The 24,255-nt window shown below is 58.9% G+C and overlaps 3 protein-coding genes across 3 annotated transcripts; 1 reads left to right on the top strand and 2 right to left on the bottom strand.

The window, feature by feature from the left end:
- Positions 1-1,075: 1,075 nt before the first annotated feature.
- GAS8 (growth arrest specific 8) lies at positions 1,076-11,838 on the top strand. The gene is made up of 10 exons (XM_065416680.1): positions 1,076-1,105; positions 2,479-2,676; positions 3,006-3,212; positions 3,828-3,882; positions 4,669-4,874; positions 5,298-5,465; positions 5,917-6,003; positions 7,817-8,026; positions 10,992-11,057; positions 11,689-11,838. The coding sequence occupies exons 1-10, from the start codon at positions 1,091-1,093 to the stop codon at positions 11,836-11,838; spliced, it is 1,362 nt and encodes a 453-aa protein (XP_065272752.1). The 5' UTR covers positions 1,076-1,090.
- Positions 11,839-12,607: 769 nt separating this feature from the next.
- LOC135888606 (5-hydroxyisourate hydrolase-like) lies at positions 12,608-16,660 on the bottom strand. Its single transcript, XM_065416333.1, has 4 exons — positions 16,598-16,660; positions 14,524-14,666; positions 13,284-13,419; positions 12,608-12,697 (listed from the first exon to the last, which is right to left on the bottom strand). Exons 2-4 carry the CDS (start codon positions 14,655-14,657, stop codon positions 12,608-12,610), a joined length of 360 nt encoding a protein of 119 aa, XP_065272405.1. The 5' UTR covers positions 14,658-14,666; positions 16,598-16,660.
- Positions 14,779-23,027, bottom strand: LOC135888961 (cadherin-1-like). The gene is made up of 7 exons (XM_065416773.1): positions 22,986-23,027; positions 21,586-21,708; positions 20,607-20,762; positions 19,851-19,995; positions 18,715-18,890; positions 17,224-17,313; positions 14,779-14,817 (listed from the first exon to the last, which is right to left on the bottom strand). Exons 1-7 carry the CDS (start codon positions 23,025-23,027, stop codon positions 14,779-14,781), a joined length of 771 nt encoding a protein of 256 aa, XP_065272845.1.
- Positions 23,028-24,255: the final 1,228 nt, after the last annotated feature.

Raw genomic sequence — 24,255 nt, 5'->3', positions numbered from 1 at the left:
CTGGGGGTGACTGGGGCACTGGGGGGAGCCCCTGGGTTCGAGGGGTCCCCTGGGTTCGAGTGGGGCACTGGGGGGAGCCCCTGGGTTGGAGGGGTCCCCTGGGGGCGGCTGGGGGGATCCCCGGGATCGAGGGGGTTGCTGGGAGGAAAACACTAGGTTCAGGGGTCTCCTGGGAGCCCCCGGTGTGCTGGGGGGCAGCAGCATTTGGGGCAGGGTTCTGGGGCAGGCAGCAGAATTGTCCCGTTCCTCTGTGCCTGGGGCACTTTGCTCGGGACTGATGGCTGCAGTGGCCTCCCTGGAGCTGCAGCTGGGCTGGTCTATGCCCTGAGCTCTGGGTCGCACAGTCCTTCCGGATGACGGGTCATTCTGAGACCTTGGCTGCACCAGCCCGTGGCACCTGTTGCCTTCCCCTCAAGTGCATGCCCCTAGCTCATCACAGGGCTCAGGCTGCTCCAAAATGCGCTCACGCTCCCTGGCTGGTTAGGACAAGTAGCACCACATGGGATCTGGGTGAGCGAGGACACCAGACATAGCATGGGAAGTGTGCAGGGCTGCCCAGAGGGGGGGGGGGCAAGTGGGGCAATTTGCCCCGGGCCCCACAGGGGCCCCCACGAGAATATAGTATTCTATAGTACTGCAACTTTTTTTTATGGAAGGGGCCCCCGAAATTGCTTTGCCCCAGGCCCCCTGAATCCTCTGGGCTGCCCTGGGAGTGTGAGAGGGAGCCATGCGTCCCAGTCCCCAGCACCAGAAGTAGCAGTACCAGTGCAGTCTTAGTTAATTGCTTTGGTGTGGAGTTTCTTGTACCTTTACTGACCCTCCAGCCCTCTGAAAGCTGCACAACAAAGCTGCACCTGTGGCCTGTGGGGAACTGGATGATCCCCCTTGTGTCATCTCATTGATAAGAATGACATCCACACCACACCCAGTGGTCCCCAGCAGCCCAGGTCGGTGGCACCTCTGTAGGTCTGAGCTATGCACGCCTGTCATGTATATTGTTTTCTTTTCTAAGGCGCCCAAAAAGAAAGGTGGCAAAAAAGCCAAGGGGGGCAAAGCTGCAGCGGTGGTGGATGCTGTCCCCCCGGAGGACATGAGCAAGGATCAGGTGAGAGCTCACAGCATCTCTCCTAGGGCTCTCTGCCCAAGGGCTTCGCATGGCCACCGAGCTCCTGGCGAGAGGAGGCTCCCATTTGTAAGGATTATTGGTGGCATGAAGTGCACAAGGTTTGGTTCAACCCATGGAGATGGCAGATGGTGAAGGTTAGTAGAAAAGACAGGGTGGGTTTTCACACCAACAACGGCACCATCCCTCACATGCCTGAACTATTTACATGGGTGTCACAAGAGCGGACTCGTTGTGGGCTTTGGGGTGTAGCTGGGTTCCCAAAGGGTTTAACCATCTCATCTCTCCCTCTCCAGAGCTTCCATAACTTCCCTGTGTCCCTCATCTAGCCTGCACTCTGTTGCCCATGACCAGAATTCTGTGCCCTCCTCTGCCCCCTGTTCCACTGTCTAGTAGTTATAAAAGGTTTTCTGTGACAGTCTAGCATTTCCCTGTTAGTCTGAGCGCTATGTCTTGTTCTGTCCTTGTTTCCTATTGGAAAAAGCCCCCTCCACTCACTCTGATACAGGTGTATAACCCTTTTAGAACTTGAATTACTGATGAAATCAATGTCTGTTGCTAGGGCATTCATACACCCCATGCCATAAATACACCTTCCTCTTCTCTCCAGGCCCAAGCAAACTAATTCCTCAAGTGGTATTCGTTCAGATTCAGTTCTATGATTGTTCAGTCTGTGGTTTGATGATCTGCAATCATGCTAGCTGCTGCGCTCTCATCGCATCTTAAGTGAAGCCAGAGCTTGAATGAGAGAATGGACTAGGTGCTGTGCGAAGGGGAGTTAGTGATTCAGGAGGTAGCCCTCTTCCCTGGTATTATTATTTAGTATGGTAATGTCCAAAGGCCCACTCAGGGCCAAGGCCCTGCTTTGCTGGCTGCTATACAATCACATATGAAGACATGATCCCTGACCCAATGTCCCTGCAGTCTAAAAGAGGAGCCTGCAATTCTGAGTCCGAATTGGTTGTTAATGAATGCAGCACTGCTCTTCCAGATGACAAATAGATCTGCGGGTCTGTTCCCTTCTGATCAATCAAGATGCCTTAGCTCCCTTTTCTAGAGGTCAGGGTGTTAGTCCCAGTATCCATATCTTAATGGCTAATTACAGTCTACCTCCCTAAACGCGGTGTGGTTTCTGTTGGATATGGCATCGTCACTTCCCGTCCTAAACTTCTGTATCCTGTTAAACCGCTGCCATGCTCCACCCAGGGGAGGCTGTAGGGATTGCTGTGGGTAGTTTGGAAAGAGCTTTGGGCCCCCAGAGGGTGACAGGTGCTAGAGAGACATAAGTCAGCAGTTTTGTGGGAGGAGAACTCCCCCACCAGTGCCTTCACCAGCTGCACTTGTTGCCTCTGCAGCTGGAGGAGCACATTGTGCGTCTTCGGGAGGAGTTGGACCGCGAACGGGAGGAGCGCAACTACTTCCAGCTGGAGCGTGACAAGATCCACACCTTCTGGGAGATCACCCGTCGGCAGCTGGATGAGAAGAAGGCGGAGCTGCGCAACAAGGACCGTGAGATGGAAGAGGCCGAGGAGCGGCATCAAGTGGAGATTAAAGTGAGAGGCTAAGGGAAGACGGTTAGTGGACTCCAGCTCTCCTTATGGGTACCACAGATCCTTGCTTGGCTGTGCCCGTAATTAGTAGCACCCGGTGTTCTTTGAGTGGGCACCGAGCAGCACGGGAGAAAAGGAGGGGGCAAAGGGAGTTGGGCAGGACACTAGCAAGGGGTGTCTCAGGCAGTATTTCAAGTTCAAATGTGTTCTTGCCCGTATCTGCTAATGCCCCTCTTCCCAGTCCCCTGTAGAGGGGTGGGTCCCCACTGCTGGGCTCCCCCTGCTCCCATCCCTGTCTGGGGGCTTTACACCACTGAGTTCCCTTCTTCCAGGTTTACAAGCAGAAGGTGAAGCATCTGTTGTACGAGCACCAGAACAACATCACAGAACTGAAGGCAGAGGGCACTGTGTCCATGAAGCTGGCCCAGAAGGAGCACCGCACCCAGGAGACGGAGCTGCGCAAGGATATGCGCACCTTGAAAGTGGAGCTAAAGGAGCAGGAGCTGGCCAACGAGGTGGTGGTGAAAAACCTGCGCATGGTACGTTGCTCTCAGACAGATAATCATGGGGCTGGGGACACCTTAGCTGCAGGGCTTGTCCAGCCTCCTCACCGCAGCCTGGAAGAAGAGCGCAGCAGATATGCCAGAGCAAGTCCGAGGTCTGGGTGGTATTGGCATGTAACGGAGATGGGAGAGCCCAAGGTTAGCTTGTCAGAGAAGGAGGCGAGAGGGGGCACCTTACTGAGACATCCAGGCTCTGAAGGGCTGAATGGAGACTGATCAGTCCATGATCCTTGCACCATCCCCATAATGTGAAACTAAGGGGTCACCCAGTGACATCTGTGGGAGATCTATTTAGAGTCACTGAAAGAAGTCTGTCCTCCTGGGGCTGGGAGTCAGTGCTGCAGGAGTCAGAATCCAACATGGGGCTGGAGAACCTGATGGCCAGTAACTGCTTGGGTCACTCTGCAAACTGCAGTAGGATTGGTAATCAACCATGTGCTCCAGGGCATCAGCTGATCCGATCCCCCTTTCTGTGATGGCTTTTCACTGCAGCCAGGTGGGCAGATGGCCTTGACTCTGAGCTTGTGCCTAGGGGAGGATTTCTCTCTCTATTTGGCTATCCAGGTCTAATGTGCAGCTTCTCCCTGTCAGAAACAAGAGGAGGAGATCACACGGCTGCGCAGCGACTTTGAGAGACAAGTGAAAGGTCAGTTCCTATTTGGACTCCTGTATGAAACCCAGAGTGAGAGCTGTCTTAGCACTCATCACACTGTGCCTCTGCTGGGCTCCCTCCCCAGAGCAAAACAGGGCCTAGCTGGCGGATGGCCATTCTCCTCCTCCTCCCCTCTTCCGCTGCTTGTGGGCTGTAAGGCTCAGTGGCTTGTTTGAATTCCCAGGAGCAGCTTGTCTGTGCGCACGCAGAATGGATCAGAGCAGCACCAGCAGCGGGTGCTTTGCTGCCACTCCAGGGTGGACTCAGGTTTCCCTCTACGCTGCCTGTCTCCATGTGGCAGTGCAGCCCTGCTCCCCCATCTCTGTCGGGGGGACTGTTTAACACTATGGGCTGGTGGGCACTAAGCAGTAAGTGCCCTTCATAGCTGCTTACTGGCTCTCTGGAGCTGCAGGGCTCTGAGGCTGGAGGAGACTTTACAGGCACCTAGGCCTTGCGCTGGTACCTCTTTATTATAATGTGGTTCGATTTGCATGATTACCTGAGTGTTTCTAGTGCTCCCCTGCCTAGGGTGTCTGGGCACCGCAGTCAGCCAGGGTTTCTGGGCATTCCCTTCCATGATTCTGCTGTAACTGCTCCATGCGCTAATGGGAGCTGATATGGCACCATCAAGGGGCATCCTTTCCAAGAGTACCATCCCCATAGTGTGGACTGACCAAGCAGCTTGTAGCAGCATCAAAGGGGAGCTCATGCACTGGGTCCCAGCCTGTCTGGCCTGCCCTATGGGGTGGTCACTCAGCCATGTGTGGTGCTTCCCTTCAGAGATTGAGGCCAAGTACGACAAGAAGATGCGCGTGCTGCGGGACGAGCTGGATCTGCGGAGGAAAACGGAGATTCATGAGATCGAGGAGAGGAAAAATGGACAGATCAACACGCTGATGAAGAACCACGAGAAGGCCTTCAGTGACATCAAGAACTACTACAACGACGTCACCCTCAACAACCTGGCACTCATCAACACTCTCAAGGTAACGCTAGCCTGTGCCCGGCGCCGGAATGGGGACACAGCTGGGCCGGAAGCCCAGTGCTGGAGAGGACTGACGCTCTCTTGGAGGTGACAGTTCCTGCCTGTTAGCTCTACACGCATTTCAGTATTGGCTTCCCATTGAGTGCCTTCCACTGCAGGGGTTTCCCCAGCTGCTTCATATGCTTTGTGAGCACCATCACCTCTAATCCTGAGGAGTGGTGACACATTTACACAATTACACTCATGAAGATCATGCAGCTGCGTTATAAACGTCGCCATTTTAAGCCATCTGCTAGGATGCTGCTGTGGCCGTGCTACATGCAGTGCTTGGGAGTCCTGCAGGCCTGGGGTCTCCTGCTGCGATGCCCCATGCTGGCAGCCCTGCTCAGGGACTCAGTACTTGTGTATCTGCCCCTGAGAACAGGAGCAGATGGAGGAGATGAAGAAGAAGGAGGATCACCTGGAGAAGGAGATGGCGGAAGTGCTGCTTCAGAACAAGAGGCAAACAGAGCCCCTGCAGCGGGCCCGGGAGGAGGTGGCCGAGCTGCAGAAGAAGCTAGCCCACTACGAGAAGGACAAGGAGGCACTGGCTGTGAGTCACCTGCTCGGCTCCCATCCAGTTTAGGTCCCATGTCCTGTAGTGTCTCTCCCGCTCCTTCTCAGAGCACGCCTTGTGCTGTGTCCATGGTACAGATTGGGCTTGAATAGTGGCCTCTGCTGGTCATCTGGGAACTACATTGACAGACTCCAAAATGGAATCCCCTTCAGTCGTGCTTGGCTTACGCTGGTGTCCTCAGCATAGCATCTGGTGGGGATCCCCGAACTCGGGGGTGCAGAGGATCTCACTCTAGTGGAGGAAGGGGAATAATGGATTCCTGCCCCCCGGGACTGACTCCTGAGCCGCACGTGTCTTGTTAAGAGAGAGAGGATTCTGTGCGGGTGATGCCCAGCTTGGGGAGCAGAGTCTGGTATTCTCCTGTGCCGGCTCTCCCCCGCCCCAGGAACCCATAGCTTGCATCTAATCTTTTTCCCTCCCTCTGCAGAACACAAAGGCCCGTTTGAAAGTCACCCAGAAGGAATTAAAAGACCTTCAGTGGGAACATGAAGTGCTGGAGCAGAGGTTCAGCAAGGTGAGAGCCATGGGCACGAAGTGAGAGCACCTGAGCATGGGGAGTTCTCTTCCTGCACCCGCCCTCTCTGAACAGCTGGGATCCTGGGGTATGAGATGATGTCACAATGGTAACGTTGTAGACAACTGCACAAGCCTCAGCTCAGCCTGGGGTTGTCCTGGGTTCTGACACCCTCTGAGTTCCGTATGAGCAGCTGCCTCCTCTGAGCTCTCTCTCTGCTCTGCCATCTCCTGTGCTCAGTAGACAGGCCCAGTTTTGTACTTGACTAAACAATAACATATGCTCCGTTGGTCCCTTCCTGGCCTGGGGTTGCCTGGCTGCAGCATTAGGCCAGGAGGAAGACAAGAGAGATTGTTGCTGAGAGTCTCCCTGCTACGGTGAGGGAGTGCTGGATACAGCACAGCAACAGATCACCATTGGAATTAGCATCCTCGGTCTCTCATCTAACCGCTGGCTTTAGAATGCTCCCTGCTCTGACCAGGTGGAGTCTGTTACTGGCATGCCAGCCTTCAGGGAGCATGCTTCAGGTTAAGTGCTTGTAGCCTGAGGGTCTTTCCCCCAGCTGAGTGGGTTAAGGCAGCATGGAGCTTGTCTGCAATTCACGGAGAATCCCCAGCAATGTGAACATTGATAGGAGACCTCATTAACAAGCTGTCATTGAGGCAGCAGCATATTCAGTGCATTTGGAAATAGGCTTTGGAGGATATGTCTTAATTCAGACACATTAACTAGATAAGAGCCAAGGTTCTCTTAGTTGCTGCTGCTAACATCTGCCATTCCTACCCGCTGCAAGGCTCATGGGTGACCCCTGTATGCACTTGGCATTGGGGTTACTCTGAGGGCCAGAATAGGGTCCTGGGGTGTCACAGCCATAGACTTTAAGGCCAGAAGGGACAATTGTCACCACCTAATCTGACCTGCAAAGCACAGGCCAGAGAACCTTACCCAGTGGTTTCTGCATTAAGCCCATAACTTTGGTTTGAGCTATAGTACATCTTTGAGAGAGACATCAGTCTTGGTTTAAAGATTCGAAGTGATGGAGAATCCATCATGCCCCGAGGTCAGTTGATCCAATGATTAATTCCCCTCACTGTTAAAAAAGGAGGAAACCGTGGCTATCAGAGGATGGTTTCAATCCATCAGCCTCTGGGCCCAGCATGCTGCCATGGCACCGCTGTGCTAGGAGCCAGGATTCATGGGTTCTCTTCCCGTATCTGCTATTGATTCATGGTGTGACCTGGGGCCAGTCTCTCAGCCAGCCCATCTTGATCTGGGGATAGTAATACCGGCCTCTCAGAGATGACCTGAGGATTGGCTAATGTTTACAGAGCACTTGGGCCCCTTTGGATAAGCACAAAACGTAGCTGTTGAGGTGGAAACTAGGACAGGAGCTGGGCGTACAGTGCAGAAGAATGAAAGTGGGCTAAGGGGGAATCCGTCTGGGGCAGGAGCTGTTTGGCGGGGGTAGTTTATGACATTCCCGGCTCTGGCAGGTATTCTGTGCTTATTAAAGTCAGGCCCATGGGGTGCATGTGCTAAAGAACACACATGCAGTGGTGCTGGCTGGGGAGAAATGCTCCAGACTCCTCATTCCTCTTGCTTAAGGGGGAGGGATTTTCCCATTGGGAGTCGGGTATGTTAACTTCCACTGTAGTTTCCAGTATTGGCCACTGTCAGGGGCATGTTACCCAACCTGGTGGCTCATTGGTCAGTCCCAGGGTGGCTGTTCCTGCACTGCAGTGCAGAGCAGGTGGTTTTGAAGGCACGGCATGGAGGTCTCCTTGCTAACTGGGTGTGGCTCTCTCCTGAGCAGGTGCAGGCAGAACGAGACGAGCTCTATCAGAAGTTCACCAAAGCTATTAATGAGGTGCAGCAGAAGACTGGCTTCAAGAACCTGCTCCTGGAGCGCAAGTTGAAGGCCCTCTCCAACATACTGGAGAAGAAGGAGGTGCAGCTTAACGAAGTCCTCTCAGCCTCCAATCTCGACCCCAGCGCCCTCACCATGGTCACACGCAAACTGGAGGTACCGTACCCTGCTTCAGGGTCTTGGGGGAGAGATAGGAGCAGAAGGGTCACTTCTTGCTGGGCTTGCCCCCTCCCCACTGCAAGGGTTAGGGCTTGGGGTGATAGGGCTGCACGGGGGGGCCGGGCCTGCTCTGTGGCTAAACATGGGCTAAATCTCTGGCCTTTGAACCTCAGCACCAAATAGTTGAGAGCAGTCTTTGTAGCTGGAGAGGGATCCTGCTGGAGGTGCAGACAGGCTTGGAGAAGGCATCAGAGAATGGTCCCTTTGTGACCAGGCGAGAGCCCTCTCCTTCTCCCTGCACCCTCTGAGGAGCGAGGCCCAACCTTGTGGGACCCCACACTCTGTTACTCCTGCCTGGTGGCTAGCTGAACGTGCTAGTTAGGTCAGAGCTTCTGGTCTGTTAGCGCAGCCCCAGGCTTGTGGTGCAGGAGGAGAGGCCCAATGGGGTGGGAGGAAGGAAGATTCACCCCTCGTCTTGGGAGAATTTCACCTCTAAGATGTGTGTAGAGCTGGGGCCCTGGCACACTCAGGGAAAAGCCCCAACATGTTCCACTGTCCTGCCAGAATCCCTAGGCTACCGCTGTGGTAAGGGGATGGGCTTCAGCGGCCTCCTCTCACTCCCATGAAGGCCATTGTATGGGTAACCCCCTTGGGGCACGAGGGGCAGGCTCAGCGCTGAATCTCACTCCTGCAGCGGTGGAAAGGGCTGGGCCGAGTCCCAGCCCACAGGAGAATTGTCAGGGCTGCTGATTCCTTTGTGTTCCGGGCTCGGCAGGCCGGGGCACTGTGCTTGTTTGTACTCTGTCAAGGTGAGGGATGGAAGCCCCTGAGCAGCAGCCTCACCCAGGCTTCCCCTGGCCAGCTCTGTGGAGACAGCCCTCTCCTGGCGGCCCCACCCCCGGCAATCTAAGCAGGCTCCACTCTGGCCATGCCAGCACTTGGAGCTGGAAGGCGATTCCTCGCTCCAAGTGACATACTGGGGCGGCCAGCCTCTCCTGCTGCTTGCACCTCTAGATTTTAGCAGGTAGCTCGATGAGAGCTAGCACAGGTATGTCTCCTGGAGCTGGCAATGACACCTGCCAGCTCTAGTGGAGGCGTGCCTGATTTGGAGGGGCTTTGTGGCCATGGGGGCTAGTGGGGACATAATGACCAATGAGAACTAAGATGAATCTCACTAGTCACTCCCCCCCACACCACCTGCTTTCCTTCCTGGCTCTGTGGCTCACAGCAGGCTCTGGGACGTCTGGCACCCTAAAAATACATGGCGGGGCGCTCCTGGGGCGGGGGGAGAACAGGCTTAGTGATTCCACATTCCAAGCAAGTAGCAGCAGTAACAGGAGAAGCAGCACTTGTCTGCCTTTGTCCCAGCCCAGCTCAAACGGGCTCGGGACTTGGGAAACCTGGGTTCCTGGCTCAGCCATGGATTTCCTGTGTGACCTGGGGCCAGTCACTTCATCCACCCCGTGCTCAGCTTCCAGCACTATAATGGAGATACAATTTCCCTCCCTCCCTGGGGTGTTGGGAGTGTGAACCAGTAACAGCGCTGTAGTGCTCAGACACTGGGGATGGAATGAGCGCCACTGCCTGGCCTGGGGGGAGCAGATCACAAAACACATTCTTCAGAAACCACCAAGGCGACATCTCTCCAGCAGCTGCTGGCGGTGCTGGAGTCTCCGAATTCCTTTGCTCAGCTGCCTCTTGCAGGCTGCATCTACGCTGCGAAGCTTCCGGTCTGTAACTCTGCACTGGTGCCGTGTAGCCCGGGCCCTGGCGTTTGAGCAGTTAGGTGACGGAGCAGCAAAAATGCAGCCCTGGCCTTCCCCTCTCGCGGAGCGGCACCATTGGTACATCTCAGGACCAATTTAACTAGTGTAGACAAGCTCTCGGGGGCCCCTGGTTGGGTTCTTGGAGCGGAAAGGCCAGGCAGCACACGTGAGGCACAGCCACCTCACCACATCACAACTCCATACCCCCCCAGGGTTCCTTTCATAATATGGCCTCAAACTGGGGGTCCCCTGCCTTCCTGAGGCCAGCCCCTGAGCAGGGCCCTCCACCCTGGAAGCTGCCATAGTCGCCCCTGGCACGAGAGTCACAGTCCGACTGGAGCCTTTTCCAGCGAGAGGCGGTGCAGTGGAGGTTCCAGGTGAGGGCCTGTTGTTCGTTTGTTGCCCTCTGCAGAGCACAGGCTGCTGGCAAGTCAGGCACCTCAGGCTTAATAGACATTTGTAGCCTCCACGTATCCCACAGCCTCTGCAGCAAACCAGCCGCTTAACCGAAGGGAGAACACATTCCTGAACCCCAGAATGTCAGCCCAGGTGTAGCAGTTTGACAAGGGGGCTCAGCCAGCCCCCACAGAGAGAGAGCCCTACTCAGCCACCAGGGCCCTGGATCTCCTCCGGTCTCTGCTTTCCCCAACTGCAGAGAGCCCGGGCTCTGTGCTAGGCTGGCTGTCAATGGGCTGGATTCGGACCCTGTGGTTGTGAGGCAGGAGGGTGGGATCGGGTGGGGACTGCTTGTCTCCCACTCTTAAGCACTCTTAATGCCTCCCTGGGGACTAAGGTCGCACTCCATAGAGTGGCCTGAGGATTCCCTCGGTCATATCTTTGGCCTGGTGCTGGGAGGAAACCAGGCTGGAGTGGGGTGAAGTGGGCTGCGAGCTCCCCCAGTGCAGTGCAGTGTTCGTTACCTAAGGGAGCATGGGGCCATGTCTAACCCACCAGATGCAGGCAGCACTAAAGGCATCTCAGTCTCTGGGTCAGTTACACTGAGCAGGGTTCTGGGGTTACGTTCCGGGTCCCCCCCCCAAACTAGCCCCAGCCAGCGGGCACCACCTCCTCTGGCAGCACTGTGGGAACCTTGCCAAGCCAATCTTGGCAGCTTTCCCATGGCACCATGCTGAGCTGGGCTCTGACCCATGCCCGGGGGACCCAACCAGTAACAAGGCTCTGATCTCCCTTCCCAGGACGTGCTGGATTCCAAGAACAACACCATCAAGGATCTCCAGTATGAGCTGGCCCGAGTCTGCAAGGTGAGGAGAGGGGACCCTGCTTCTGTCCCGCCCCAGTGGAACCAGGCAGGGTCAGCGCTGGGACATGCCACATGCTCTGCAGGGAGAATCCTCCTGTGCAAAACCTAATGGGGATGGAGGAGAAGCTCCAGGGCCTGCTGGGAGGAGCAGGGCACTGCTTCTACGTGGCTCTGTTAGACATCATCTCTCCTGCAGGAGAGGAGGCAGTGGAGGGGCTGTTCCCGCTCACGTGTGCACAGACAGACACAGCCTTTGCCCAGCACCTCCCTTGTTGTGTCAGGACTTTAATCCTCTTGATTATGTGGCAAAGCTAGAAAGTGCTGGCCAGGCAGCTCAGCCCTCTGGCATGTTGGCATCTCCTGTTGTGTGTGCAGCCCTCGCTGCTAGGCAGGAATTAGCCACACGGTGCTGGTTCTCTCTGTGAGGGGGTTACCCAGGGACCCCCAGCACCCAGACTGGCTCAGGGACCGAGTTCTGGTTTCCCTAGTTATAATGACAGCCCCCCTTTGCCCCTGCCGGGCACCACAGGGGATGGTGCAGGAGTGGGTGCTCTGCCCGGGTAGGAGCTAGCTAGTGACGACCTGTGCGTGGTGTGCACTTCCCTGGGACTCACACTCTGCTTCACTTTCAGGCACACAACGACTTGCTGCGCACCTATGAGGCCAAGCTCACAGCCTTCGGGATCCCCCTGGACAACGTGGGCTTCAAACCACTGGAGACCACAGTGATGGGACAGACGCTGGGGCAGGGCCCAGCCGGACTCGTTGCTACTCCAACCTAGCACTGCTGGGCACGTGCTTGTCTATCACCTCTTGGGTTACACTAAATATTGTCAGCAGCCTCCCCACGGGCTCCTGACCGCAGGGAGGGGGCTGTGCTGTGGCTCTGCCTCATTAAACAGACCCCAGAAAGGTTTTTAAGCAGGCTCCAAAGGAACCATTTTTCACTTCCTAGGGCAGGGCCGGGCCGCAGCGTGGAAGGAGACCTCTCCCAGCCCAGTGCTCCCTTGCCTAGAGAACGTGCCAGCCAGACAGCTGGTAGCTGGCCCCTGGGTACCACAGCACCGTAAGCAGAGGAGTGTCGCCACTCCAGACCACACCCATGGCCTCCACATGCGGCCTGTTCTCAGCCAGTCCTGCACCCATAGGCCTCCCAGCTAGGCCCTCTCCTGCCCTGGGCAGGGGCTGGAGCCCAGAGGCCTCCGTATGCCGACAGCTCTGCCTCGGGAAGAGGGATGAGCCCTGCTGGCTCTGGAGGGACTGCGCTCACCAGCAGGGAGAACTGGGCCCCTGAGCAGCAGAGCCATGCTGCTCTTCCTGGAGCAGAGCTGTCCGTCTCCTTGGCTGCTTTACCACTCGGATCCGCAAAGCTCGCTAACGAGCAGCTGAGTGCGTCAGGCTAAGGCAAGTGCTGTTGAAAGAGCCCTTTAATAGCGCAGCCCACCCTGAGCCCTCCCTCGCGTCACTTCCTCCGGCCCATCTCTGGAGCCATGGCCAGGCCGGCCGGGGGGGCTAGTTCCTGCACCATGCCCACCTGCTCTCCCCTGTGCTCTAGCTCCCCATGTAGGTGGTATAGGAGAAGGGGCTGACCAGCAGAGGGATGTGCAGCTTCCGGGTTTGCTCTGTGACCGTGAAGACAACCTGGCAGAGACAAGGGAGAAGCAGGTTACATGTGTGACACAGCGTGTGCTGGCTCGGGGGAGCCTCGGCCCCACAGCAGTTTGATCTGTCTGCAGACGGTCCAGGGCGGGAGGAAATGCGACCCTTTCCCGTTGACAGTGAGCGGCTCCAGCATTGCTGGGGACAGAGCTGCAGATGAGCCGTGTAAAGTGCACTGAGCCCTATTCACTCTGACATGGCAAAGGCGATGGGTGGGGAGCAGGAGACGGGGCCAGAGTCTGCTCCCCAACGCTGCGGTCAGTCTGGAGCCGCTGCCCTGCTAGGCCACGAGGCAGAGTTTACGGTGGAGTATCAAAGAGTTTGACCCTTGGGCTCCAGTGCATTTGTAGCATCTGTGGCAACTTCCCCTGACTTAGTGGAGGATTCTGGAGAGGCAGACACAGAGCAACCCGTGTCCTGGGCATCAGGCACTCCACGCGCTCCCTGCCTCCCGGGTCTGCACGTGCTAGCGCTGGCTCTGTAGACAAGGCTGATTCTCCTCGCTCCTGCTTTAACCTGCCCGGGTGAGAGAGGAATTGGGCCCAGACATGCTCCTTGTTAGATTTACCTCCACATAGGGGTAGAAGCTAGTGTAGCCCAGCTGCTTCCAGTAAGCCCCAGTGTCGAAGTGCAGCTTGTACGTGCCAGCCTTCCCCTGCCCAGGAGCCAGGAAGAGCGGGCAGTGCCCATCCGCGTTGGTAGAGCTGAAATCCAAACAAGTGTATCAAACTGAAGCTGTCCACTGCTCCCTCCCTAGTCCCCTGGAGCCTCCTTGCTGGGAGCCAGCCCCAGGTGCAGGCTGAGCCAGGCACAGCTGTTGGGCTGACGTGCTCCCCCCATGAGCAGCGCAGGAAGCAGAAGGCAGAGCAAGGAGAGGCGTGACCGCAGGGGAGAGCGCCTGGGGATGGAGCAGGCAGGGAGGTCGTTCCAGACGGCAGGAGCTGCCCCTAGGGATTCCAGGCGATGCTTTTTGGCCAGCACCACCTCGTGCTGTGTGCGCGTCACTCCGCCCTGGGAGTTGATGGGGAGATTGAACCGTACTGGGTCATGTCAGAGCATGGATCTGTGTCCTCTGCGGTCTGGCCTACACCTCAGGAAGGCTGAGCCAGAGCGGATGGCAGTGCCCCACTGGAGTGCGTCCCCATGATGCCAAGTTAGTGGGGAGTGGGGGTCCAGCCGAGCAGTGAGGCAGCTGCCAGGCCAGAGACCAGAAGGGAGTAATCCCCCCACCCCACAACCCAAGGAAGGGAGCACCAGGGGAAATGGCTGTATGTTGGCTGGGTCTGTGCCAGTACCTCTGCCAGTTACCCTGCAGGGCCCGGGGGAGAACCAGGCCTCCTTGCCTTGGAGTCTGGCCAGAGGTAGACCCACCTTCACCCTGTTTGCACTGCACCTCTCTCCAAACACAGCCTGGGGGCAGGGGCTGCAGTTAGCCCTTGGGCACCGGCTCGGGGGAGATGGAACCTGTGCCTGCTGCAGGTCCTAGCCCACTCTGCCAGAACCCATCCCACAGCCTGCACACCCTGGTGCAGCCTGAGCCAGGCCAGCAGTAGGATCCATCCCCGGGGGGGGGTGTCTCTGGGGAGGGTGAGGTTTTGAAGGGCTCAGGTAACTGTTCTGCTGTGGGCTGGGATCGCATTCAGGTGGGAGAGGGAAGCCTGAGGAGGTGGAAAAACCCTTTCTTGTCCTTCCCCCAGGCTTCAGCTCAGTCCGTCCGTCCCCCGCCCCGCCCCAGGCCTTTGCACTTAGGGGGGTTGTGGGGTGGCCTTCCCCTTCCAGGGACAGCCCATCTGCCTCACCACACCTACCTCTTCATCAGCTCCATCCACTGCAGCCCGGGGCCTTGGAGCTGGGACAGGTGCGTGGCCAGGCCTGTTGCGGGCTGGCCGGTCAGAGTGTTCAACACGTGGATGGTCAGGGAGCTGCTAGGGGCCTCGGACATGTTTTTGACCTGGGACACAAGTTAATGAGCCAAGCGGGGCCCCTCACGCCTGGCCCCCAAAGCACCACAGCCACTCCCCCGCCCCGCAGCAGTGCCCACCGCACGGGGTCGCACGGGGCGATCACTGGTGTGTGCAGCAGGGGAGCAGCGTCTCCACACTCTGGTAAACGGGGAGGAATTGGAGGGCCAAGCACAGGGCACTCAGGCCTGCTCTACACTCCATCGCTATGGTGCTCCAGGCTGGGAAAATCCACCCCCTGCGCACCGTGACTCTGCTGACCTGACACCCCCCTCACCCTCTGTATGGGCAGCGAGGGCAATGGAACAACGTCTCCGTTAGCCCAGCTGCCATCGCTCGGGGAGCGGACGTCTGAGTCTGACCCTGATGGAAACCCCCCTTCTAGCAGCATAGGCGGCATGAGGCAGGGCCCCTGGCACACGCCCAGGCCGATGGGGGGGGAGGAGGGTCAGGCAGGGCCCCTGGCACACGCCCAGGCCAATGGGGGGGGGGGTCAGGCAGGACCCCTGGCGCACGCCCAGATGGGTGGGGGGTGAGGCAGGGCCCCTGGCACACGCCCAGGCCAATGGGGGGGGTCAGGCAGGGCCCCTGGCACACGCCCAGGCGGGTGGGGGGTAAGGCAGGGCCCCTGGTGCACCCACAGTCCGATGGGGGGTGGGGGGTGAGGCAGGGCCCCAGGCGCATGCCCAGGCCGATGTGGGGGGCGGTGAGGCAGGGCCCCAGGCGCACGCCCAGGCTGATGTGGGGGGCGGGGTGAGGCAGGGCCCAACCCTGATTTCTGAAGCCCGCACAGCAGAACCGCTGCCCCCAGCACTTGTCTAACTCACGAACATGTGGCATCGCCCCAGCAGCTCTGACCTAGATCAGGGCAGCGCGGAGCATTGGCCATTTGCCCCACTCCACCCTCCAGTCCCCTCCCTGTGGCACCATTCCCATGGCCCCGGCTCTGTTTGCTGAGCTAGTGAGGCCGGTGAGTAACCTTGGGGCCTTGGCGAGGAGCAGGGCCTGGGGAGGGATGGCCCAGCACCATGGAGCAGTGCCAGGTCTTGGCTGCAGCGGGACAGTCTGTCTCTAGCGCTGCCTGCAACAGGGTTCGACCCACGTGGCCAGACAAGGCCCCACACCCCCATGCCCTGTCAGACCCAGCCAGGATGTGCCCTTCCTCTGAGTGGCCCCGAAGGTGACAAGCCAGGGTAGGGCCTGGGACGGAGTGTCCCCTGTGAGGACAGAGGGAGGATCCAGACTGGTCCGGCTTGTTGTGGGGAACGGCTGATGGGCGAGGGAGGAGCCCAGCTCACATGATCCCATCCCCACCCCCGCCCTGGGCTGCTTCTGGCAAACCTGGGTCCCAGCAGGGTACAGTGTGCGGCCTTTCCCCCCTGCCCCCGCCTGCTCTGCCGCGGTAGGGGCAGGGGTCTGTGTGGGGAGCCAAGGGGCAGGGCTGGAGTGCAGATCCCCAGTTATACTTAGGAGGGGAGCCCATGGAGTGCCCCAGACAGGGCTGTGGTAAAGGGGGATGCCCCGATTCCCAGGGAGCTCCGTGCCGCAGTGCCCCACACCAGAGTGTGAGCAGGCTGCCCGTGGGTGGGACTGCAACCAGCTCCCAGTGACCCCAGCCCCAGCTGAGCTGCAGCGTGGGGTAGTTACTGCTGGCACACCCCTATCAGTCATGAGTCCCAAGGGGGCAGGCTCCCACGGGGCTGCTGTAACTCCAGAGGGCCAGGGAGAAACCCCTTCTCTAGTGCAGGAGTCAGGCTGTGCCCACTGCTGCCCAGGCTTTGGGGCACCCTCCCTCTGCTGCTCCCTGCCAGCCCAGCTGCTGAGCCTGCCCTCGCCTGTCCTGCCCAGCTGTGCCCTTCACCGGCAGCAGAGCAAACCCCACCTCAAGGTGCCAAGGGGGGGAAAGCGACTTTGAACTTACATGTTTTAAGCCTGTTTTTTACCCAAGTTGCTGCCTGTGGCATCTTGGCGGGTTTTTGTGTGTGTCAGTGGAGCCCTGCCCAGTGTGTGATGGATGAACTCCGCCCCCCTTCTGCCTGACAGCCAATGGGCTGTACGGATTTTTTTTTTAAAGTGAGTGGAGCCACATGATTGGCCATTCCACTGGTTTTGAAAAAGAGGGTGAATGTCACTGATTGGTTCCCCACAGCTATTTAAAGAGCAACAGGCCAGCTAGCTGAGCAAAGGGTATTACCTGCCTGTCAGGGAAGGGGAGACCAGCTCTGGGGTGGGGGTGGAATAGCCGGTCACGAGTTGCCGGGTGCTTTCAGAGCTGCAGGCCGCTTGTGAGACCCATGTCAGCTTGTGGTTTTTGAAAAAGCTGCCCCCTCCAGCCAGGCTCTGCGGCCCCAGCTCTGCCCCCCACTGGGGACTCCTGAGCAGCCCTGTGGCAGGCTTGCTAACTGGGTACGGGCAGCGGTTTGGTGGCCCTGGCTAGCAGTGGGAGTGTAGAGGCAGCTGCCGGGTCTGTGGCCCCAGCATCTCTAGTAGTGCCCTGTGTGTTAATGGAAGCCCAGCCCTGCCCTCGCCGCAGCCTGGGAGCCTCACCTGCACCTCGATGACAGCAGTGGCGGAGGCTGTGAACCCGTGTCCCTGCAGATCTGCAGCCTGCACTATCAGCCTGTACTGGGGGGCAGTCTGTGAAAGAGAGAGAGAGAGTCACACGGGGCTCAGAGCGGGGCCTTTCCCCTGCAGAGCGGGGCTCAGAGCGGGGCCTTTCCCCTGTGTGGCTGGGGCCAGGGCCTTGCTTTCCGTTAACTCGTTGCTCACCCTACTAGAGCTGCCAGCACGTTACAGTCTAGGGTGACCAGATGTCCCGATTTTATAAGGACAGTCCCGATTTTTGGGTCTTTTTTTTATATTGGCTCCTATTACCCCTCCCCCCCACCCTGTGTTCTGATTTTTCACACTTGCAGTCTGGTCACCCTATTACAGTCACAAATGCGCTGCTGTTGGGAAGGGTGGGTGGGTGGCTGGGGGAGCTGCCATGGGGGAACACAGAGCAGGGGCTGTGCCTGGCATTGGTGGAGGGGCCGGGGACCGTGGTCGGAGCTGCAGCCAGGGCAGAGCCCTGTGGGGCCGTGGCAGTGAGGATGAGCTGTCTGGACATGGTGCGTGGGCGAGGGAGGGCAGGGGATGTGAACAGGAAGGGGTGACGTGGTCTGACTGACGGACAAGGAAGATGATTTAACGGTGCCCGCTCAAGCTCTTCACTGGGAGCCTGTAGCAACCATCTTGGAACTGGTGTGGCCGGAGGTCCTGGAGACTCCTGCCCTGGCACAGCGGCACACTCCGAGGGAGGGGCTCTTGCCCACCAGTAATTTCCCATGTGGCCTTGGGCAGCTCCCTGTCCTTGCCATGCCTGTTTCCCCTTCTGTAACACAGGAATAATGGTTCCTCCTCCCGGGGCAGGCCGAGAAGGCCTGTGACTGTTTGTGAAGCAGGGGAGGAGGCAGCGAGATGGGGCGAAGGGCTGTTCTCAGCCTCCTGCTCCCGGTTGCCATGGACGGCGAAGGGAGCAGGGTGGGGCCTGTGTCTCTAGAAAGGCCACGTGTGCTCACGTCCCCAAGGAGTGTTCCGTGCCCAGTTCCCAGTGCAACCTCTCTGCTGGGCTCAGGCTCGGCAACAATGTGTTTCCACAAAACCCAACGTGGGGCTGAGATTTGATGCATTTAAATTAGCTGAATTGACCGAACACAGCCAAACGATCAGGCCTCCCATGGGGGAGGGGGGGGGAAAGAGGTCAGTTTCTAGCGCTGCAGAGATGCCCGTTGAACCCCCCACTGCCTCCCCGCCAAGCACAATTCACTCAGCCCAAGGGCTGGCCGGGCAGGGGAAGTCTAACGTGGCACAAGCGCCCAGGAGAAACGGAGACAGCGGGAAGTTTGCCAAAGACATCCTGCAGCGTGACACGGATTGCGCCGGACACTCCCAATGCGTCTCAGTGCGGAGCTCGCCCTTCCGAACCTAGGGCCATCCATCCGCTCTGTGCAAACGTAACACCCGGACGTGCCTCCGACCCAACGCTGCAGCACTCACCTCTCTGTCCAGCCCAGTTGCAATCACACTGATGACGCCATTCTCAGAGTTGATGGCGAACATCCCGCTGTGGGGTTGTTCAGGTATCTGCTGCAGGATGGAGTAAGTAATGACCCCATTGTAGGTGTTTACACTGTCATCTGCATCTGTGGCTGTCACTTGCATCACAGAGGTACCTAGGCACGAGTTTAGAGTAACACTATTTTTCTAGTTCTAGGACAAAATGAGATTGGAGACGATTCTCCAGGACGTACTGCCAGGAACAATCCTGCCCTGGCCCACCAAGGGGAATGGGGGAAGGTGACTAGATCAACCACCAGGCATTTCCCATCCCTAACGTCTGCCAATTCTTCTCTGCAGTCACCAAAGAAGGGGAATAAGCTTGTAAGCGCCTTGGGGCAGCGCAGGCTGGGCCGTCGGCCCAGAGCCATCGATCTCACTGGGGCGATACAAAGACTAGGTCTCACAGGTAAACGGACAGCACAATTTGGAGCCATATTTACTGTTACCAATTAGCTCCTCTGTTCAATTCCAGTTCTCATACCATCCCCATCAGCGGTATCTGCACCTGCTCCCTGCCAGCCCCAGAGCCTTCTGGGAAGGTAACTGATCCTCTCCGCGGGTACTGTAGCGAGGCGGGTGGTCAACCCCAGGGTGCCGACTCTCCTGCAGGATCGGGAGAAGGAGCTGCTGGGTTGGAAGGGGAGGGAGAGCCTGCTCCAAGCCCTGCCATCCACACGAGCAGCACGCTCTGGACAAGGCGCGTCTGCTCAGTGGGCAGATTTTAGCCCCTTTGGGTTATTCTGGGATTTAAGCAACAGAGGGTTCTGTGGCACCTTTAAGACTAACAGAAGTATTGGAGCATAAGCTTTCGTGGGTGAATGCCCACTCCATCAGACGCAAGATCTTGGGCATTCACCCACGAAAGCTTATGCTCCAATACTTCTGTTAGTCTTAAAGGTGCCACAGAACCCTCTGTTGCTTTGTACAGATTCAGACTAACATGGCTACCCCTCTGTTTCTGGGATTTAAATTCTTCAAAGCAAAATTAACCCAACACTAAAACAGCCCCTGTCTCTCTCTCTCCTTGGAGGGAACCCTCCAAAGCCACATCTCATGACAGGTGTGTCACATACCTGGCTTGGCTCCTTCTTCTATGGAGCCTGTGAAGACGCTCTGGGTGAACTGGGGTTTGTTGTCGTTCTGGTCGCTCACGGTGATGATGATCTCCATGGGGTCCTCCACGGGCTGCCCATTCGCAGACACAGCGTGGGAAAAGAGCTGCAAAGCCAGCACAGGGTGTAAGGCACCATCAAGCCACCCTGCGAGTCCTGCAGCCGCCTGGCCACAAGCAGCCAGCAGCGCCCGCCAAACCCAGCCATGGCTCCGAAAGCAGCCAGCAGAGACCCACAGGCCCGTGACAAGGCATTCACCCAAGCTTTCGGAGACGGGAGGCGCACACTGAACGCGTCTCCAAGCAGAAGGGCCCTGCTGAGGCAGCGAGCCAGTGCTGAGTTGTCAGCGCGCTCTAGGCCCGATTCTCACCGGTGCTGGGGGCCCTCAGCTCCCGCTGCAGCTCTCAGCACCTCAGGGAAAGAACCGGGCCTTAGGGCCAAGTGCTGACGTGACCAAGTGACCAGGGCCGGGCACAGAGCAGGAGGCGGCGCCCAGCTGGGGTCAGCAACTCCTCTCTGGCTTTACTCTGCCGGGCCCGGGGAAGAGACCGTGAGGGGGAGGAGAGGGCAGCTGCCCTCTGGACCGTGCGGTACAAGAAATGGAGTGAGACCCAGTTCACCGGAGCCTCTGGCCCCTTCCCAGCCACCTCCAAGCTCCAGGGGCCATCAGCCCCTGAGAACATGCCCCTGCTCCATCCACAGCACCCAGGGACTCACCGTGTAGTGGCTGATGTCCTCTCTGTCCAGCGGCTTCGTCACCTGCAGCCACCCCGTCTCCCTTTCGACGGTGAAGACACCCACAGGGGGGGTGTCTGCGCCCTGCCCCGTGATGCTGTAGAAAACCTTGATCTCTCTGTCCCTTTTGGATTTGATCTGGTGCCGGAGAACGGGACGGGTCAGCTGGGGGATTCTGAGCACTGGGCCTGCCCCAGCCTGTGCTCCCCTCCCCGTCTGTCCAGAACCTGCAAGGAACTGCTCACATCCAGGCTGCTCCTCACTGCCTCACTTCCCCCCAAGTCCCTCCCCTCTCGAACCTTCTGCCCCGTGTAGATTCCTGGACGCTGCCCCTTTTTCACCAAGCAGCACCAGCATCTTGTGGGGTGCCCATAGCAGCCCTGCGGCATCAACCCACCCCACTGCTGGGATCTCCCACCTTTAGCTGAGTTGAGGGTACCAGAGACCACTATTGTACACAGGGCCTAAGCCACACAGACAGAGGGTAGTAAGGGCTGGTGGAGAATGAATAGGAGACTAAGAAAGGGTAGGGTCTGAAAAGGGATATGGGGGAGAGAATGAGAGTTGCCATCCCAAACCCTCAATGAGGCCCTACCTAATTGCCCCAGAAGAAGCCCCCCCCCCCAAATAAATTAGGGTGAGGCAGGTCAGCAGGTTAATGTGGGGAGGGGACGCTCCTTGCGGCCACCCTGCAGGAGAACCAGGGCATCTTACACCAGAGCAGTCAAATGGGCGGACGCCTTTGCCATCAGCACACAATTCTGCTAAAGGTGCTGTTTATAATATATGCAAAATATGTGATAGTATGCAAAGTAGTATGCTGGTGAATTGCATAACACATTATACATGGAGCTGCACTTGGCAGTATAAATTCCCCACAGCTCCCCACACATCCATACACACCGTGCCTGGCAGCTAGTGCCAGGCTGCCACCCCCCACACTGCCAAAGGCCTCCCATACCTGAACCAGCAGCTTGGGGAAGGGCCCCCTCTCATTCTCAGGGCACTTGATTGGAGGGATGACCCAGTCTCTCTTCTGCCTCTTCTTGCCAGGGCTGGCCTTTGGGACCGTTAGCCCAGCTGCCTGAAGGCAGGGGCAGAAGTCCTGCAGGGGCAGAGACAGCTGCTAGGAAGGGAGCCATTGGGAACCCCAAACAGCCAAAGGGGGAGGTGAGTTCTGCCTGTTGCCTGGGGAGTGGTGCTGCCCTGGTGACTGTTGCTAGGTGTCTGTGGGGGTTGCAGGGTGTTCATTCCTGATGCCGACCTGGGACCAGACATGGAAATGCCCCATCAGGGCTGCTGGAGCTAGCACAGGGCTCTAGCCGGTGCATCCTGCTGCTGGGGCCAGCCTGAGTGGGAGGGAGATGCTGGTTAGTGTCCCTAGGGCTGCTCTGCAGGGCTGGGGGTGGCAGGCTCCCTGTGGGGCTCCCCACAGCCTACGCTTCCTTGGCGGCTGCTTTCTCCTTCGCAGCTCCTGGAAACTGGCCGGAAAGCCCAGGGTCTGACGTGAGAGGGGCCGGAGTGCCCTGGGGAGAGGGGGCTCAGAGCCCTGTCCTGGAACCAGACACCCCTGGCACACCACGGGAGCCAGGGCAGGGCGTGCACCGAGGCCAGGGCAATGTCCAGCCCCCTGGCACAGGCTGCTCCGGATGGCAGCAGGGAGAGCAGGGCTGGAGCCGTCAGCAGCAGCCCATTCAGTGCAGGTTCCCAACACACATACACACACCCATGGCCGTCCACTGCCCAGGACCGTGGGCAGCAGCACCCAGCCCACCACGATGGCTCCCAGGGGCCAGGACAGGCCTCTTCCAAAGCAACTGACCCCGGGTACCAATGCTCCCTCCCCTTCCAGGACAGGTGGGGCTCAGGAAGGGCATGGGCAGCTTCTCTGAGAGCACAGGCTGCAGCCCCCGTCGGGCCGCCGTGGGCAGAGGGACGGACCCCCAGGGCTGTGACACCTTCCCTTGAGCCCACACCCTGCCCCCTGCCCTGCCAATGTTTGCTCCTCTTCCCCATCCCCCACCAGTGAGCCTGCCCCATCCCACACCCCCCAGGGCCCTCAGGCTCTACCTGCCTCCCAAAACTGTCTCCGTCCCCCACGCCCCCCAGGCTCTACCTGCCCCCCAAATCTGTCTCCCTCCCCCAGGGCCCACCCCATCCCCCCCCCCATGGCCTGCAGGCTCTACCTGCCTCCCAAATCTGCCTGCCCTGCCAGGGCTTGTGCTCCCCCTGCCCGCTCTGGGACCCATGCGCTCCCCCTGGAGTCTGGACACTGCCTGCTCTGCTGTCCACACTCCCCTTCCCCCCCCCCCCCGCTGTGTTGGACCCCCCCCAGTCCCTAGGGGTGAGGGATCCCCCTACCTGCGTGAGGAGGAAGAGGAGGGTGAGAGTGGAGCAGCGCATGGCTCTGGCTGTCTGCTGGCCCTGTGAGAGCCTCCCTCTGGCTGGCTGGGCCATGGGGCAGCTTCCCCACACCCCCACCCCGACCTTCAGCAGGGGCAAAGTCTGCGTGGTGGGTTGGATTTCAGGAAGAGTTTGTGCTGCAGGCTCCAGCAGGCCTCTGGGGCGGCCTCGTCCTGCCCAGCCCAGTCCCCCTCCCCGCCCCCGTACATTCATCCCCTCTGCCCAGCCCAGGAGAATGGCCCCATCCCCCCCATGCCTGGGGGAACAGCCTGGCAGCCTGGCCTGGAGCAGGAGCTGGGTGGCAGCACAAGTTAATTATTATCAATCATGTTTATTGCGCTGGTGCCCACGGCTGTTGTGCAAGGTGCTGCAGACACAATAGCCAGGCCCTGCCCTGAGGTTTCCAAGCAACATTGGCCGGACACAGGGTGGGGGAAGTGACCCACGCGACGGGGCACGTGCCCGTTCAGGGGGTGGCTTTACCTAGGAGGGGCAAGGCTGGAGCCCACAGCGGGTCGGCCCAGGGCAGAGTGTGCTCACAGCTCCAGCAGGTGCTTCGCTGGCCCCCTGGACACCTGTGAGGAGCAGCGGGCGCCGTCCGGGGTTCTCTGCTGGGTGTCCCCCTCTGGCTCCTGCTTTTGGAGCTCTAACCCTGACCCTGTCATTCGTCAGTTGGCCCCAGGCCTTATTTCAACCCAGAGTCCTAGGCTGGGGGAGGGGCCTTCAGATGCAGCGCCTCCCCCCCCCCGCGCGTCCTGGCCTTCGATGGGTGCAGCAAGTGCCCCAAGCTCCCTGCCCTGGCAGATCCTGCCCCTGCTCCAGGCTCTGGCTGGCTCCTCCCTGCAGCTTCCCCCCAGGCGAAGAGCAAGGCCCCCCTTTGGTCCTAGTGCCCAGAGTATGAGGGGTGGCATGTTACTGGGCCTGTTTGCCACGTGCTGGGGCCCTGCGGCGCCCTGTTCATTTCACTGCACTTGTGGGGGTGCCGGCCCTGTAACATGCCACCCCTCATACTCTGGGCACTAGGGGGGAGGGGTGCTGCGTTTCTCAGCGGGGCACCCTCAGGGCGCCGACGCACACGCCCGCTGCAGGGGCTGCCAGGCGGCTCCTCAGGTCCTGCTGTGGCTTTGGAGCCCGCTGCCCACTGGCCTGTGCGCCCCAACAGCTCCTGCAGCTGGCAGGGCTGCTCTGCTCATGGGCGCGACGCCTGGCACTGGAGAGGGCCACAGGC

The sequence above is a fragment of the Emys orbicularis genome, chromosome 14 (assembly GCF_028017835.1).
Source record: "Emys orbicularis isolate rEmyOrb1 chromosome 14, rEmyOrb1.hap1, whole genome shotgun sequence".
Lineage (NCBI taxonomy): Eukaryota > Metazoa > Chordata > Testudines > Emydidae > Emys > Emys orbicularis.
This window is presented reverse-complemented; position numbering and strand designations above follow the sequence as displayed.